Source organism: Cryptotermes secundus, unplaced genomic scaffold (genome assembly GCF_002891405.2).
Source record: "Cryptotermes secundus unplaced genomic scaffold, Csec_1.0 scaffold462, whole genome shotgun sequence".
In the NCBI taxonomy this organism is placed as follows: domain Eukaryota; kingdom Metazoa; phylum Arthropoda; class Insecta; order Blattodea; family Kalotermitidae; genus Cryptotermes; species Cryptotermes secundus.
In genome coordinates, this window is record NW_019724744.1 from 196,865 (window position 1) to 212,510 (window position 15,646).

Here is a 15,646-nt window from a genome sequence, read left to right on the forward strand (position 1 = left end):
GGTAACAGGCCATGGAGGCCCACAGGGTTGTGAGATGTTGAGGTTCCCACATTTTCTAGACAATCGGCTCATAGATAGTGGTAAGGTTGTCAGCCTTACGCGCCGGCCGCCCTTTATCCCCAAGAATATTCCTGGTACTAATTTCTGTTAGAGGCTGAGTCGACCCAAGGGCCATGAGGATTAGGTAAATTGAAAAAAATCCAATGACCTCATTGGGATTTGATCCCGAGACCTTCCAGCTTGTAGCACCGCATCTCAACCATGCTACCACTTGTCCGCTATATATATATATATATATACAACAATAATTACAATACATAGACACTCACCCAGGGCCTGGGGTTTATGGCACTTGCACTATCGGCAGAAGATGGCAACACAGCAGTCCCATCACTCAACTGAAACTTGTCTAACAGTTTATTCTCTTCCTCCTCTTCCTCCCCCGCACTCCCCTCCTCCCCCTCATCCATGTCCTCCCATCCCTCCTCTTCACACTCCTCAGCATGACAGCTTCCATCATCTCCCTCCTCTGTGTCCAACAAGCACTTGTCCCCTGCCACTGATCCTTCGTTATCACCACACACAACCCTAGAGGGGCCAGCACTCTCTTTTCCTTCTGTAAGTGTATCTGACAACTCCAGGCACACAGTCTCTGTTGGACTGGGACTTGTACACTCAGTCTTATTGTTCGACGATGCATTCGCAGATGAGCATGATGCAGCCATTCTACATTAAATGGAATCCTGGTGGAAAACAGCACACACGTTGCTCACTGGGTACACAAGAACAACTTACTGTAACCTTGTTACTGACACATATAAATGAAACTATGAACAAATTTATTGACCCACAACATCACATCCCCAAGCCATTAGAAGCTGCACTCAACTATGCACTCACTTCACACAGCCTCACTAATTATGCCCTATTCCATTCATGGATAACGGTTCAGTATAAGAACCTAACAAACCATTCTAAATATATACGGGTTCTACTAGAGACTACAAATTTAAACAAAAGTTCTATAAATTTCAGAATCATGCCCATGTGCCTAAGTGAGAACACAAATGAATCTCGGATAATGAACCGAAAATACCTCGGAAAAAATCATTTTACACAGGCTTAACACATGCAAGTTACAGTCCACTAACGTAAAGAATATTGAAAATACTACGAAAGTCACTCTTAACGTGCACTAAGTAATAGAATTTGTTATTGTTACACTTTCATGGAATTCGAACGCTGATACTTACAAAATTTTTGTTCATGTCATATTTAAAAATTTTCTCTTACAGAGAAATAGACATGAACTGAAATTCCAACAATTATTTTACATACTGTGACAAAACTAAGCCCGTCTTCACCCTACTCCCGTTCGGCCGTGCCCAAGCCCGAGGATAGGGCAAAACATAGCTCAACCGATATTCTAGGTTGGATTATATTTCTCATTTCATATTACATACAAAGCAGCATTAAAATAAATTATACAGTATATTTAAAGATGTAAAGTGTGAGCCTACGAAACATAAAAATTTCGGGGCAAGTGAACGAAGATAAATTTACGAACCCTTTCCCTGATTAGGCAGCCATACTTCATGGTCAAATCATAGACACCGCCATCTATCGGTGGTAAATGAATGTTACTCCTTGCAGGGAAACACAAGCTTCTACAATCCTTTCCGCATTATGTCATGACAAAAGAGGAAAGAGAATGGCAGGGAAATTTAATTATATTGCAGGGAGAACGGGTTCCCATAGGGCAACGCGTGAAGCCAAGGACAATTGAATGGGAACGTTCCGCACTCAGAACCGCTCAGAACGAAACTCTTTACATGGTAGACCACAAGCGTGTGCGACAAACACAGTGTTGAAAAAATTCTTAAAGAAAATATAATGCTGAAGCCACATGCTCACACTGGTTCCTCGCCAACGGATTTTTCTACCCTGAAGATGGAGACGATACATTCCTCCTAAACGCTGGTTCACACAAGATCTACATGGTGCCACTTCCCAGAAGACGGCATTCTTCAACATTCTTTGTATTTTAGTTGCACCATGTTAGAGACCGAATTCTTCCATCTCGTATACGTATACAATATTTTTTTGCGTAGTTGGTCGCATTGATGGTAGTATCGTTCGCGTACTTGGTACTGACCCTTTCAAAAAATTTTATGTTAGAGGCCGTCAGCGACAAAGTTGGTGATTGCTACAGTTCATAACTCGAGTACATCCATTCCTTTTTGATCATGTTCTCTGCGGGATAGAGACTCGACCATCCATTCTCCGTCCTCTGTCATCATTTGCTCGGACCGCGACAAATGGCAGACCATTCTCTCGTCACTCGGCTCTGGGTACCAGGGGCTCTTTTCCCCGGGGGGTAAAGCGATCGGGGCGTGAAGCTAACCACTCACCTCCAGCTAGTGCCAAGTCAAGAAAATTAGGGTCTGTTCATTCCCATGAACTTATATGAAGTAGTGCTTAATTAAATTTTGCACAGGGGCTTCGCATCGAGACTGACTGTCCGACTGACCTAAGTATTAATGTGACTTTGGCTTTGACTTTGTCATTTACTCGACAATTTGTCGTTTGTTGATGGCACCAGTAAATGTCGCCTCGGCTAGGATTCCCTTGCCAGAGTGTTCTGGTGCTGTGACGCCGTGAAGTTTGACAGACAAATACCCCTTTATGTTGTGTTCCGTGCCTTGTAGGGTTCGTCGTTTTCACACATTGATTGAACTGACGGTCGCTTTTAGTCAAAAGTTTACAAATATCTGAGGGAAAATTCGGGAATTATGTTAGCGCTACTGCGACAGCCAGCTGTAACAGGTTAATGATGTGTTATTCCGTTTTATACGTCTTTTTTTTGCTCTCGTAATAGAATGTGTTTGTTGTGCCTGTGAATGAAAGACGTGAAATGGAAGGATAATGAGGTTAAATTATATTCGTATTTATTTTCTTCTTGTTTAAGAGGATTGGTTAGAAAATTAAAAAGTGTTGAACACAATTTTTGTTTTATAAACAACCTAGCGTAAGTACCTACGTCTTAAATATGTCCTAGTTAATTAACATAAAGACTTCATTCGTGGCGGTTGTAGGGTTTCGACAGTTATGTAAATGGTAATACGGTATATCGGCCTTTATTAAGAAAGTAAAGTTGAATGCAGTCTTAGAAGTAATGCAGTGATTGTTCGTGTAGGAAACAAAACAATGCCCAACGACAAATATACTTGAAACTGAGAAACATACGTTCATCGATGCCAAACTACTCGGGAACGACTCTACGGTACAGTGCTTGTAGTTAGAATTATGACTTGTGGAAAATAACGCCGTATAGTCCGTTGAAAATGAACCAGCGTTTCGGAGGAACATTTCTCCTTTTGTCTTCAGGGCCGAAGCATAAACTAATCAAGAAGTCAGCATGAAGCAGGTAGTATGCAGAGCTCTGCTAAAGAGGCGTGTTCCTCCGAAACGACGGCTGATTTTCTACGGACTACACGGAGTAACCCAGAAGTCAGAACTTTTCATATCCATCTCTGTGAGAATCTCGTATGGTACATAGTGTATGTATTGTTGTTTAATATGAATTTTATTATAATAGATGATTTACCGAACCTTACAGACATGTTCTTGAGTTTGGGTTTTATTCAAGATTATGAATGTTTTGTATAAACTGTTGTAATGTAATGAGGAGCTTGATAATGATCAAGTCAAGAAGAATGAGATGGGTAATGCATGTAGTATGAATGTGGGGAGAAGAGGAATGCATATAGGAGTTTGGTTGGAAATTCAGAAGGAAAGAGACCACTAGGAAGGCCAATACATAGGTATGTGCATAATATTAAAATGGATTTGAGAGAGGTAGGATGGGGTGGTATGGACTGGATTGTTGTGGTTTAGGATTAATGTCAAGTTGCAGTTATTTTATGGATTTATTTTAGAAATAGTGATTCCATTAGGTTATTAAATTCTTCCAGTTCTTCTGGCACTAGAAGATCAATAAATGAATACTCTATAAAAGAAATTAAGAATAATCTCAGTTATGAATATTGCGCTGACATATTTAATATAAATGAAGTTGTAAATATAATGTTCAACAATTTTTTAAACACATTCCTAAGAATATTTAATAATAGTTTTCCTTACAAAAAATTAATATTCACCCATACCAAACAACCCTGGCTAACAGCAGGTATAAAAACGTCTTGCATTCGTAAGAGAGCTATATTTGCTTAGTAGAAATTTGGATGATCCAGAATTAGCAAGATATTACAAGAATTATTGCAGAATCTTAACAGAGGTTACAAAGAAAGCAAAACAAAGTTATTATAATAAATTAATTTTAAATTCTGATAATATAATAAAAACTACTTGGAGTGTTATCAGAACTTTAACTAACACTAAATTGGAAAAAAATCCAATAGCAAGCATAAATATAGAAGGTAAATTATGTAATAATATACAAAAAATGGCTAGTTACGTTAATAACCATTTTATATCTCCACTACCACAAATAAAAAATAGTTCAACTAAAGACAGGAATGAAGCCCTAAAATTCCTTACTGCTATGTTTAAACACCCCTTTCCATATATATATATATATATATATATATGTCACCAGTAACTAACAAAGAAGTTAAAGATGTAGTGAAATCATTAAAATGGAAATATTCACATGGATATGATGAAATTGCGCAATATATCCTCAAAATAAGTTTACCATTCATATTAGCACCATTAACATATGTGTAATAAAGTACTGAGTCTCGGTGTCTTCCCCTCAAGATTAAAATATTCTCAAATAAATCCTGTTTTTAAAAAGGGTGATAGAACTGATATAGCAGATTATAGGCTGATATCTTTATTGACATCTTTTTGTAAGATTTTTGAAAGAATCATATATAATAGCTTACAACATCATCTGGACACTAATAATATATTGGCACATGAACAGCATGGTTTTCGAACTAAATTGTCCACTGAATCAGCCATTTATGACTTAATAAATACCACTCTAATAGCAACAAATAAAAAAACTTGTTGTGGGAGGCCTGTAAATCACACAATACTTCTTGCTAAGCTAGAGTTCTATGGTTTTCATGGTATAGCAGGAAAGTTAATTAAAACTTATTTGAGGGATAGACAGCAAAGAACAGTACTAAATAGCAATATTACAAGTGGTATTTCGGAGTGGCAAAGTGTAAAACAGGGCGTCCCTCAGGGCTCCGTTCTGGGCCATTGCCTTTCTTGATATATATTAATGATTTGCCAAATATAATAAATAAAGAATCAAAACCAATTTTATTCGCTGATGACACCAGAATACTGTGTTGCAAGTCAAATCTTAAAGAACTTGACATCGCCCTAAAAGAAACTCTTGAATCAATCAATAAATGGTTCTCTATAAACTAATTAATTTTGAATTTAACTAAAACAAGTTATGTCCAGTTTTTAACAAAACCAAATGCACTGATAAACTTAAAATATTAAACTTGGTGATATCCAAATTAATAATACGAATACTTTGAAATTCCTTGGACTGACAATTGATAGTACTTTAACATGGAAGGAACATATCAAACAAACAGCCATCAAATTGAGCTCAGCTTGTTATGCTATAAGAGTTCTAGTCTCAGCATTGTCCCTAGAGAGCTTGTTGATGATGTATAATACCTACGTTCATTTTATAATGTCATATGGCATAATATTCTGGGGAAATTCAATGTATAATATTTAAAATTCAAAAAAGAATAATTAGGGTAATAATGAAAGCAGGAAATAGGGACACTTGTCAGCCTCTGTTTAAAAAATTAAACATTCTTCCATTTTATTCACAGTATATATTTTCAGTATCGGTCTTCATGGTTAAAAACATGGAGAAGTATGTAACAAATTCAGATATTCATAACATTTATACGAGACAAAGATTTGAACTACATTATCCAACTTATAAATCAACCAGGGCTCAAAAGGGAGTATCTTACACTGGGATTAGAATATTTAAAAAATTAGCACATAGTATAAAAAATTTATTGCAAGATTTAAATAAATTCAAATATTTCCTTAAAATTTTTTTGCAGGTGGGCTCTTTTTATTCTCTAGATGTGTATTATGATTGGAAAACAAGGGATGATTGTGTTAATTACAGATAAATAAAACGACACCAGTCATTTTAAAACTTTTAATGTAGGATACCTATAATTCTTTAGATATGCTTTTTCTCTATTATAGACAGTGTTAATATGTATTTTATTATGATAATAAGTTGCAATGCAAGTGTTATATGCATGTTGTATTTAATTATAACATTTTATCAATATTTATTGCAACAATAGTTGTAAATATGTTGTAATATCTTTATGCCGTTGTCCTCTGGATTAATTTTATTGTAACCTGGGCTTTGACGTGTTCTATATCTGGAGGCGCCATCACCAAATGTAGATCTGATGAACAAAAATAAATTGAATTGAATTAGGGAGCAGTATTTTTCCTTCTCCCACCCTTCTGATAACTTTTCCCCCTTTCACCAACACTTACTCTCCATAACCCTCACTCATGTAGCTGCATTTCAACATGAAATTTTACCAGCGTACTGATATATTTATAATTGGGAAATGACATGAAGTCACCATCACATCTACTTTGAAAATAAATGCACAGAGTAATAAAGTCAGTGAAATTATGTTTAAACTAAAATACATACAGTGGAAGATCATAACTAAATGCAGATTTTCACTTGTAGCAGTTATAATCTGAACTAAAGTACAACTGTTTTCATATTAGTTTGCATATCATAATACATTGTACTATACTCAGCATACAACCATCCAGTTACAACAGTTACCAATTACAATCCAATTTTTGAGTGCTGAATATAGTAAAATGCAACTTGCTGAAGAACGTGAGCAAACAAACTTATCAAGAGTTGTGAGACAAAAAAAAATATGGTAATGGGTTCTGTGAGGCCAGAAGCCAAGAATCAGCATGCTGGTGATGGCCTGTAGCAAATTAACCAGACCACACCGTGACCACTGTTGGTGGTCAACCATCAAATATGTTGAGTGAATGTAAGGTTACTTACAGCTGGAAGAGCTTGATGCTAGTAATTGGAGTAAAACTGCAGAAGACATTTTGCTTGCCTCTAAGTTAACCTGACCTAGCCAAACAAAACCATTTGTAACTAAAAGTTAAAAAGGACAAGAAGGCTGCTATGAAATGTGGTGTTGTAGGAACCCAGACCATACTGTGTACTCTTGTAAGCTCTTTAGCCCCTCCAGTGATATTCCTTCACCCTGGACCTTTTTGGAAATACTGTTCGTACTTAGCATATCGTGGCCCAGCACAGTTGTGTGTCTGTATATCCCGATGTTTCTCCAGGCTGTATGACAGCTGTGGTATGCTGTAGCCTGGTAGCATCATACAGAATCAAGTAGGATTGAAATGACTGACAATAAAATGTATGTAAAATAACAGCAGTGGTGGTGGTGGAGTACTAGTAGTAGTATTAGTAGTAATGTGCTACATGCTTTGCCCATTTTTTGTCATCAAGTGGAATATACTGATGGAGAACCTTGTTACTGAATTGTCGTATTACCTTGTAGGTTACATTATTGAGAAAAAACCATTTCACTTTGTTTAATGGTGCATCATAAATAATTAAATGTGCTGTGATTAATTGTAATTTTATTATGGTCTAAGACTTGGGGTGTGGGGATTATTGTGAATTGTTGATTTGTTACTAAATACATCTTCAAGTTTCATGTAGGCTAGAGTGATGAAAATATTCAACATTAGGAAGTTAACCCTTTGCACTTCATGAGACAATTTGATTGGCTTTTACCTGTGTTAAAACACCCACAGCCAAAGACATTGATTCAGTGTTGATTCCTTAGTATACTATTTCTGTTAGTAGATGGCATTAAATGTGATATATCAATGTTTAGGGGAGAGATCAGGCTTTTATGTTATCTATACCTGTTGCTCTTTGAAGTTAATCTCATGAAGTATTGTGTTTTTTTTTCTGTACACTTGCATTTACCCCTAAGTAGTCTTCTTGTTCCTAGAAGGTAGTTCTTTGGTGTCTTTGCAGTGAAATGGCCAAAAATATAATTTAATGTGAGTAATTGCTTAGGTAAAGTGGGAGTTCACTTGTTCTTGGACATGAGTGTATTATCATTTCATGTAATATTAGATATATAATTATTATGAAAAGTCAATTTTGTAAGTAAAATATAGGGGTAAAAATGCACAAGAAATTGTTAACATTATTTGTATTGTGATTCTGCATAAAACTGGCCTTGAAAGTACAGTAAGTCTGGATATAAGTATCATTTTTCATGGCTTTATGGCTGCAGTAACATTGTTTTTAATGTTATGGAGAACATAGAATTTAGCACTTGACATTGCTGTGACTCTTGCAATGAGTTTTAACTGATAAATATGTTTAACATCTCTAGGAATGCAATGTCTGTTCCCAAGGATTGTCACTCATATGATCGGGACAGTAGTAGTGATACAGAGGATTACCACGATTCTGATGACAGGAGGAGAAGGGTCTATCATAAAAATAGGATGAGGTAAGGGAGACAAATAAAGCAACAGTTGGTCAGTCTTGTACTTTTGGGGGTAGTGGCCCATTCATGTTGTGTATTGGACCACTTCCCCTCTACTTGCAGGTGTCATGCATAGGATATTATTCCAACTTGTCATGTTACAGTTATGGATCATCATCAAAACCAAAGCCATGTTTAGTCCAGAGACAGGGTGGAGGTGTTCCAAATGATCAGCGACCGCACCTTGTAGCAACCCCTAAACAGTCGCTTAACATGGCCCCTAGAAACAGGCAAGTCTACTGTGTGAGATGCTGCATGGAATTTTCCTCTACTAGACCAGCAGTTATCATGCATCTTGTCTGTTGTAATGTAGGTCTCGTACACAGCACCACTCACTGGGGCCAGCAAAGAACCAGATGAACAGGGACACAGACTCTATCCAGGCTGCTACTTCATCTTCGAACTTGACCGTCACTCCTTTGAGTGATGAACGAATCACTCTAGTAGTAGACAACACACGATTCATCTTGGACCCTGCCTTGTTCACCGCGCACCCCAACACTATGCTTGGCAGGTGCGTTATTCAGCCACTGATGTGATGTGTGTTTGGTGCCTTATATATGCTGTCATCTCTTATTGAAGACTACTTTTTTTTATGGGATGTGACACCATGTAATTTTCTAGATCATTTTGCTGAAGATGTAGGCAACAGGCTTCTCCAAAACGTTGGTAATAGTCTACCAGAATACATGGTGTCACATCTCAGAAGACAATAATCTGTATAATCATCAGTGAGAATCTCAGATCTCATCAGTTACACGGTACAAATTTTTGTTTGCCTTGTTCAATGATGAAATGAACTGTTTTTAACCAAATCAGATGTGTTGATCACAAAATGGCACTCAGAGAGTTGTAACACATAGTTTTTTATGTTATTGTCTTTCTTTCTTTATTTTAATGCAAGGCATGTGAATATACATGCAACTTATTATGCAGTTAGAAATAATGATGTAGTGAAAATAATTAACTTCTGTTGACTAATAAAACATTCTCATTTTATGGTTGACAGAAGTTATACCAACACAAAAAAAAAAAGATAAAGCTATCCCTGTAACAGGCCATGGAGGCCCATAGTGTTGTGAGATGTCAATGTTTCCACATTTTCTAGACGGTTCACGGATGGCAGTGAGGTTGTCAGCCTTACTCACCTGCTGCTCACCCTTTACCCTCAGGAAATGTCCTGTTATTCATTTCTGTTAGAGGCTGGTTCAAATCCAAGGCCATAGTGTGGCTGGAAGGATTAGATCAATTGACAAAAACCAGTGACCTCATTGGGAATGAACCCGCCACCTTCTGGCATGTAGCATGTTGCATGAACCAACTAGGCTACAACATGCCCCTATTATGATAACACTAAGAAGAAAATATAAATGTGGGGGAAACAAAATGCTTGGTTTCGGCTCAAAATTCGAAACACAGAACCGTTAAACAATGGAAAGTTTTTATGTCAGTTTGGAATCAGCATATCAGAATTAATTTGAAAAGTTAGTTTTTATGTTCTCATAACATTGCTGACCAGTGTTGCTGTTTGCCTGTGTAGGATGTTCAGTTCTGGTATTGACTTCATGCATCCAAACGAACGTGGAGAATATGAAGTTGCTGACGGAATCTCTGCAACAGTGTTCCGCTCAATCCTGGAGTATTACAAAGGTGGCTTAATAAGATGCCCCCCTACAGTTTCCGTGCAGGAGTTGAGAGAGGCTTGCGACTACCTACTCGTTCCGTTTGATGCTCACACCGTCAGGTGCCAGAATCTCCGTAAGCACATTAGACACACTTATAAGAATGAAATATGTCACAGATAGAGGTGTTCTGTTCCAACGTAAAATCTGTACTCTACAGAATGTTGCTTCTGTGCCATCTGTGTCTTGTATGGTCTCATGAAGTTTTCTGCCTTTCACTAATTTAAGTTACTTCAGTAATGAATACTATGAACTTTGGAATAAAAACTTCAACATCAGGATCAGAAAACAATTGTATAGCTATAACAAGGTTTGAGAAAGGATGTGGTAGAGTTCATCATGACCTTTCCCAAGTATATCCTCATTTGTAAGCGCAGACAAACTTTACAGAGTCTGTTAAATCTTTTATACCAGAGCATTTGCGTTTTGTAAGATTGGTTGCTTGAAATAAACCCTTCCCTGAATAGACTGTAAAATTTTGCATGCATGTTATTGAATGGATGTTACCAGCCATCCTCAGATGTGTGCATTCAGAACATGGGCGGATGCATTGAGCAGTTCAGTATCTTCTAGCAGTATATAAACTTTTCTCTTTAGTTTTGCATTGGAGTTATTGTGAAATTCCTCATAAAAAACCCCATTACTTCTAGTACATATTGTAACGTGTTTCGTTACTGAAGACGCCGTTCAGATTGTTAATTGGTTTATTTAACAACCTACAAGTAATGGCTACAATTAATTATAACAATGTTATGGGTTTCCACACTTTACAAACCCTACAACCAAATCTCTTCACACTATCACGATTCACTCGTTACAACTGAAACGGTGACTACTACAATTCAACTCACTCCTTACTGCTCACTGCTGGCTAAATTCCAACTCAACTTGTAGGCTGCTGCCTTGAGAACTCACTTTGGCAACTGATACACTTAACTGACTCCGTAGGCAGTGTAGGTCTCTTATAAACCCTCAGTCGGACAACGGGAAAGTGGTTACGTAATAGGCACCACTGTTGTCTGACGCCGTGTTTGCCTGTTACGTAATGGGTACCGCTGTTATTACCGTCGTCTCTCGCAACGGCTGTTTACTTGCTTCGCTTAGCAACCAGCATGCTGGGACTCGGCTCACTTCGGCTCCTCTCAGCACGTCACGGCTGGTGGGGAGGGAGGGGCGCCATCCATAGCGCAACATGTCACAATATTTATTTTACTATTAAATTTCCATGATTCAGGCTTTCAGAATTGGGCCCATGTTAATGGGATAAGTTTTACTCAAAATTGCTTGACTACTGTACCAACGGTATTTGGAAGACTCCCCCCGAATATCCTTGTTTGGTCCTGATTGATATCATTAATTATGACAGTTCTAGTTGCAGTGAAATCCTGATTCATTCAGTATTTTTTCTGGTCCCAATCAAGCCAAATATAAAGGACTGTATAATTTTTCCCTATGTAGTTATTTTGATTTAGTATGTGACCCATATTTAGTATAAGAAATTCTTGACTTTCTGGGGTTTGTAGCTGAGTTTAGTGCTGTTCTGGTTGAAACAGTATTTATGTTTTCTGCATGCCTGAAATCACTATTTAATGAGTGATGTGACATATTAAACATGCACTTGAGCCACACTGCTTGAGGCATTATAGTTGATTTTATTTTCACAGTACACTGTATGCCTTACAGGTACAATGGAGTCAGATGTAAAATACTTATACAGGGTGGGATGTTGCAGGAGGTTTGCTGCACGAGCTGTCCAATGAAGGGGCACGCTGTCAGTTTGAAGTGTTCCTCGAAGAGCTGATCCTTCCTCTGATGGTGAACTCGGCGCAGCGTGGTGACCGTGAATGCCACGTTGTTGTTCTGTTGGATGACGATGTAGTAGACTGGGATGAGGAGTACCCACCACAGATGGGGGAGGAATACTCACAAAGTGAGTATCAGTTTTATTGTTATCTAGTTCAGAAATGAAATTACAGTTTCTGTGACTTTAAACTTAATTATGAAAAAAAATTTCTGTAGGACACATCCCATCATGGGAGTGGTAATATAGGGCTTGTGTCAGTTGAATTATGGGCTATGGACGCAGTTTCAGAAAAACACTCTGTAGTTCCCTCTAACATATAAATATAGTATTGTATCTGATAAATGAATCTATGAAGTACAGAACAAGGAAGTGCTGTACCTGGTATCCACTCCCACCGTACCAGCTTTTATATGCTTGCAAAGGTGAAGGTAAATTTGTCCCTGTGCTTGACTAATGAAGCACTACGCCATGAAGATGTATGGGGGAGTGGATATATAGATCCAAGTGTTCCTGACCCTGGCACTAGTTGGAGGTGAGTGGTCATCTTCACACCCCTGCCGCTTTATCCCTGTGGAAAGAGCCCCCATTACCCATTGGATTTGAGGATGAGTGGGCCCCAGAACTGGTCTGAATGACGAGAGGAGGAGAAATATCTTGCCCTTACTGGGATTTGAACTCGAACGCCTTGACCATCCAGCCCATAGCCAGTCACTGTACTGACGGCACTGTCCCAACTTTCTTGATACACTTGTGTACAACTATTCTTTGCATAAATTGACAGTGTCCTTCTGAAGATGTTTGCTACGACTGAAACATGTAGATGAACGATAAAAAAAAACAATATTTATCAATCACACTGGATGACATTAATAATCTTTTATACTATTGCTAGTGTGATGGACCAGGATGAACCAAGTGAAATTGATCTTTGCATAGCGAACATAAAGCAGTAACCTAGAGGTACACTGAAAGAATATGTTTGCAGTGTTTCAGGAGGCTGTATTTAAAGTATGTTTATGTTAATTTTCAGCTGTTAACAGCACTGCAATGTATAGATTTTTTAAGTACATAGAAAATCGTGATGTGGCTAAACAAGTTATGAAGGAACGTGGATTGAAGAAGATTCGTCTTGGAATAGAAGGGTATCCTACTTACAAAGAGAAGATTAAAAAGAGGGCTGGTGGACGAGAGGAGGTGATCTACAACTATGTGCAGAGGCCATTCATACATATGTCATGGGAGAAAGAGGAGGCTAAGAGCAGACATGTTGATTTTCAGGTACGTTCAGCTATGGCAAGTAAAGATATCACATTTACCTGATACAAAGGTGATTCTCTGAGGTCAGGTATTAAGTTTTAGAAGGGGGTGGGGGAGTCTTCAGGCATTTTCTTTCAGTTTCCTTGCGGTGTACTTGAACAATGATACTAGGGATTACCCCTTTGACTGCCAAATATTTTGTAAATCACTGAGTCGTCAGGACCGAAACATACAAATCCAAAGGTTTGCCACAAGATGGCAGAGAATATACAATTTGTACCGTCTGTCAATTTCAGACAGAATAAAATTGCGTAGGTTTCAGAACAGGAGTTATAATGTGCGCTTGCCTGGGACATCCCAGGCATAGCAGTGAAATGGTTAAGGTGTATCTGAAGGTGACAGTAATGCTCATATGCTTCCTTTCCTGATGCAGTGTGTCAAATCGAAGTCAGTGACGAACCTGGCAGAAGCAACGGCTGACCCAGTTCTCGAGCTCGATGCTAGAGGCAACCCCATTCCTGCTCCAGCAGTGCAGGGGACAGAGCATGAGGAGGGAGCTGTTGGAGGTATTCTTCCCCCACAACCCTCTGCAAATGAGCCATACCCAGAACTGCCTCTTCCACCCGAGGAGACGCCATAATGTTGATATGTATGAGGACCGATGTAGGTTTCATATTGTGTGTTTTAACATCCATCCATTCATGTTGACAGCTTAAAATTTGGCTTTTGTACTGAATGAGTATAAGCGCAGTATTTAAATGTGTTCTGTCTTCCATGTTCTTTATGTATCTTTATTTATGCTGAGAGGTTCAAGCAGAGGTTGGTTCTGCATAGAGGCGTGCAAGCTTGATAATTTTAAGTCTGAGCTGAGCCTTACAAAACTTATGAGCTCCAAACTTCAGCTCTGATCTTGAAATAAGAAGTCAGTAAGGTGAATTAAGTTTGGAAGTTCCATGGCTGATATTCATTTCAGCACAATTTTATCTAATGTGATACACTGATTCTCCTGAATAAGTTAGCACACTAACTGTATCAGTTGCTGCTCCTTTAACTGGTCTGCATGGCCACTGTTCATCCACTAAACTGTTATGATAATTTTTCAGCAGTTCACACTACTTACATTTTTTGATGATAACTGTCATATTGTGCAAGCATTTTGTGGAAGATTTCACCCGGTTTAATTCATTCTGACACGATAAATTGAATGACACATCAGTGTCCAACTGTGGTACAGTCTGAAAGGGGGGGGGTCTAACATTTTGGAAACGGCTGGTGACATTAGTGCCAACTTTGTACGGAGGCTTTTAATACTATAAGTTCATACATTCGGTAGTGAGTATAGGAAAAAGTACTCAAGTTGATACATGTGTGTACGTAAACTAAATTCTGCTTATTCATTGCATGAGTGACACATGGGGGGATCAGTAAGGAGTTTAATACTGTTCTTCTAAAGACCAACTGTCTAAGCTGTTCTGACCCATGGATATTCATACCGACTTCTTCATTTATGTTGAGAGTCGATACGTAATCAGATGGCAGATGATGTAATAACCAGTAGGTGTGAAAATCACTGATTTCTGGGATGTAATGCTCTGTAAACTGGCAGAAGTTCACAGACATTTCAGAGGCAATACATTAATATTGGTATTTGCCGCCTATCAGACTGTCATAACCCAAACGACTACATTATGTATTGCTGATGTTGATGGTACTTGCTCATGTATGAGCAGATGTGTTCGTACTGGCATAAAGAACTGCCACATAACCACAGACAAAAGTATTGTATGGGAAGAGTACAAGCACTGATCACTGAATTTGTTTACAGCAGATGACTGACAAATGAAAAGTATTTTATCTTACACTATGTAGACATCCTTATCGTCAAGTAAGTACTGAAATTCGTATTTCTTCTTGACAGTACCTTTGGACTTAACTGCAAGGCTTATCAGATCACAAAACAAGTAGAACGGATGTGATCGACTTTGAATTCAGCTAGAGTCAACCTAAATTTTGTATGCAGCGTATTTTGATTTTTATTAGTAAATGTTTATTTTAGTGCCTCTCATTCTTTTTCAAGTCATCTTGTTCTGTTTCCAGAAACTTCTTTTAAATATTTAGCAGCATGCAGTTATCTGTGTGATGTGTGGGTGAAAGCATTTTCACTTTCTATGCATTTAAATGGATGAAGGCCCATCAGAGTGAGTTAATAGCATCATACTGTCTAGCAACTATTATTAATATAAATAACATTCACTTAACACAGTTGCTTATGCTAAAAAAATTCACGCTGCAGA

General features: G+C 38.1%; 2 protein-coding genes across 9 annotated transcripts in view; one reads left to right on the top strand and one right to left on the bottom strand.

The window, feature by feature from the left end:
* LOC111862818 (F-box/WD repeat-containing protein 7) overlaps positions 1-1,644 on the bottom strand; it is an 18,315-nt gene extending 16,671 nt beyond the window's left edge. Inside the window, exons 1-2 of one of the 4 annotated variants that reach the window (XM_023848539.2) lie at positions 1,568-1,644; positions 330-743 (exon numbers count right to left, since the gene is read on the bottom strand). In XM_023848539.2, coding sequence (XP_023704307.2) covers positions 330-725 — 396 coding nt within the window. In that variant the 5' untranslated portion in view covers positions 726-743; positions 1,568-1,644. Of the gene's footprint in view, positions 1-329; positions 773-1,338; positions 1,531-1,567 lie in introns of those variants that run through there. The other 3 variants (XM_033750820.1, XM_033750822.1, XM_033750821.1) reach the window with 3 other exon arrangements.
* Positions 1,645-2,747: 1,103 nt separating this feature from the next.
* On the top strand, positions 2,748-14,804 carry LOC111862798 (BTB/POZ domain-containing protein 10). Of its 5 annotated transcripts, none has more exons than XM_033750795.1 (8): positions 2,748-2,826; positions 8,454-8,573; positions 8,714-8,839; positions 8,923-9,123; positions 10,150-10,367; positions 12,024-12,221; positions 13,126-13,373; positions 13,786-14,804. In XM_033750795.1, the coding sequence occupies exons 2-8, from the start codon at positions 8,461-8,463 to the stop codon at positions 13,990-13,992; spliced, it is 1,311 nt and encodes a 436-aa protein (XP_033606686.1). In that variant the 5' UTR covers positions 2,748-2,826; positions 8,454-8,460; the 3' UTR covers positions 13,993-14,804. The 5 variants fall into 5 exon arrangements, with proteins under 5 accessions (XP_033606686.1, XP_023704254.2, XP_023704253.1 ...); XM_023848486.2 differs by lacking the exon at positions 2,748-2,826 and adding an exon at positions 2,835-3,028; XM_023848485.2 differs by lacking the exon at positions 2,748-2,826 and adding an exon at positions 2,835-2,930.
* Positions 14,805-15,646: the final 842 nt, after the last annotated feature.

Excerpts from the sequence above, each read along its gene's own strand:
- LOC111862798 (XM_023848486.2), top strand. The coding sequence starts at position 2,901 with ATGAAAGACGTGAAATGGAAGGATAATGAGGTTAAATTATATTCGTAT. Across the intron at positions 3,029-8,453 it reads TGTTTTATAAACAACCTAGC|GAATGCAATGTCTGTTCCCA; the intron begins GTAAGTACCTAC and ends TAACATCTCTAG. Across the intron at positions 10,368-12,023 it reads CGTCAGGTGCCAGAATCTCC|GAGGTTTGCTGCACGAGCTG; the intron begins GTAAGCACATTA and ends GGGATGTTGCAG.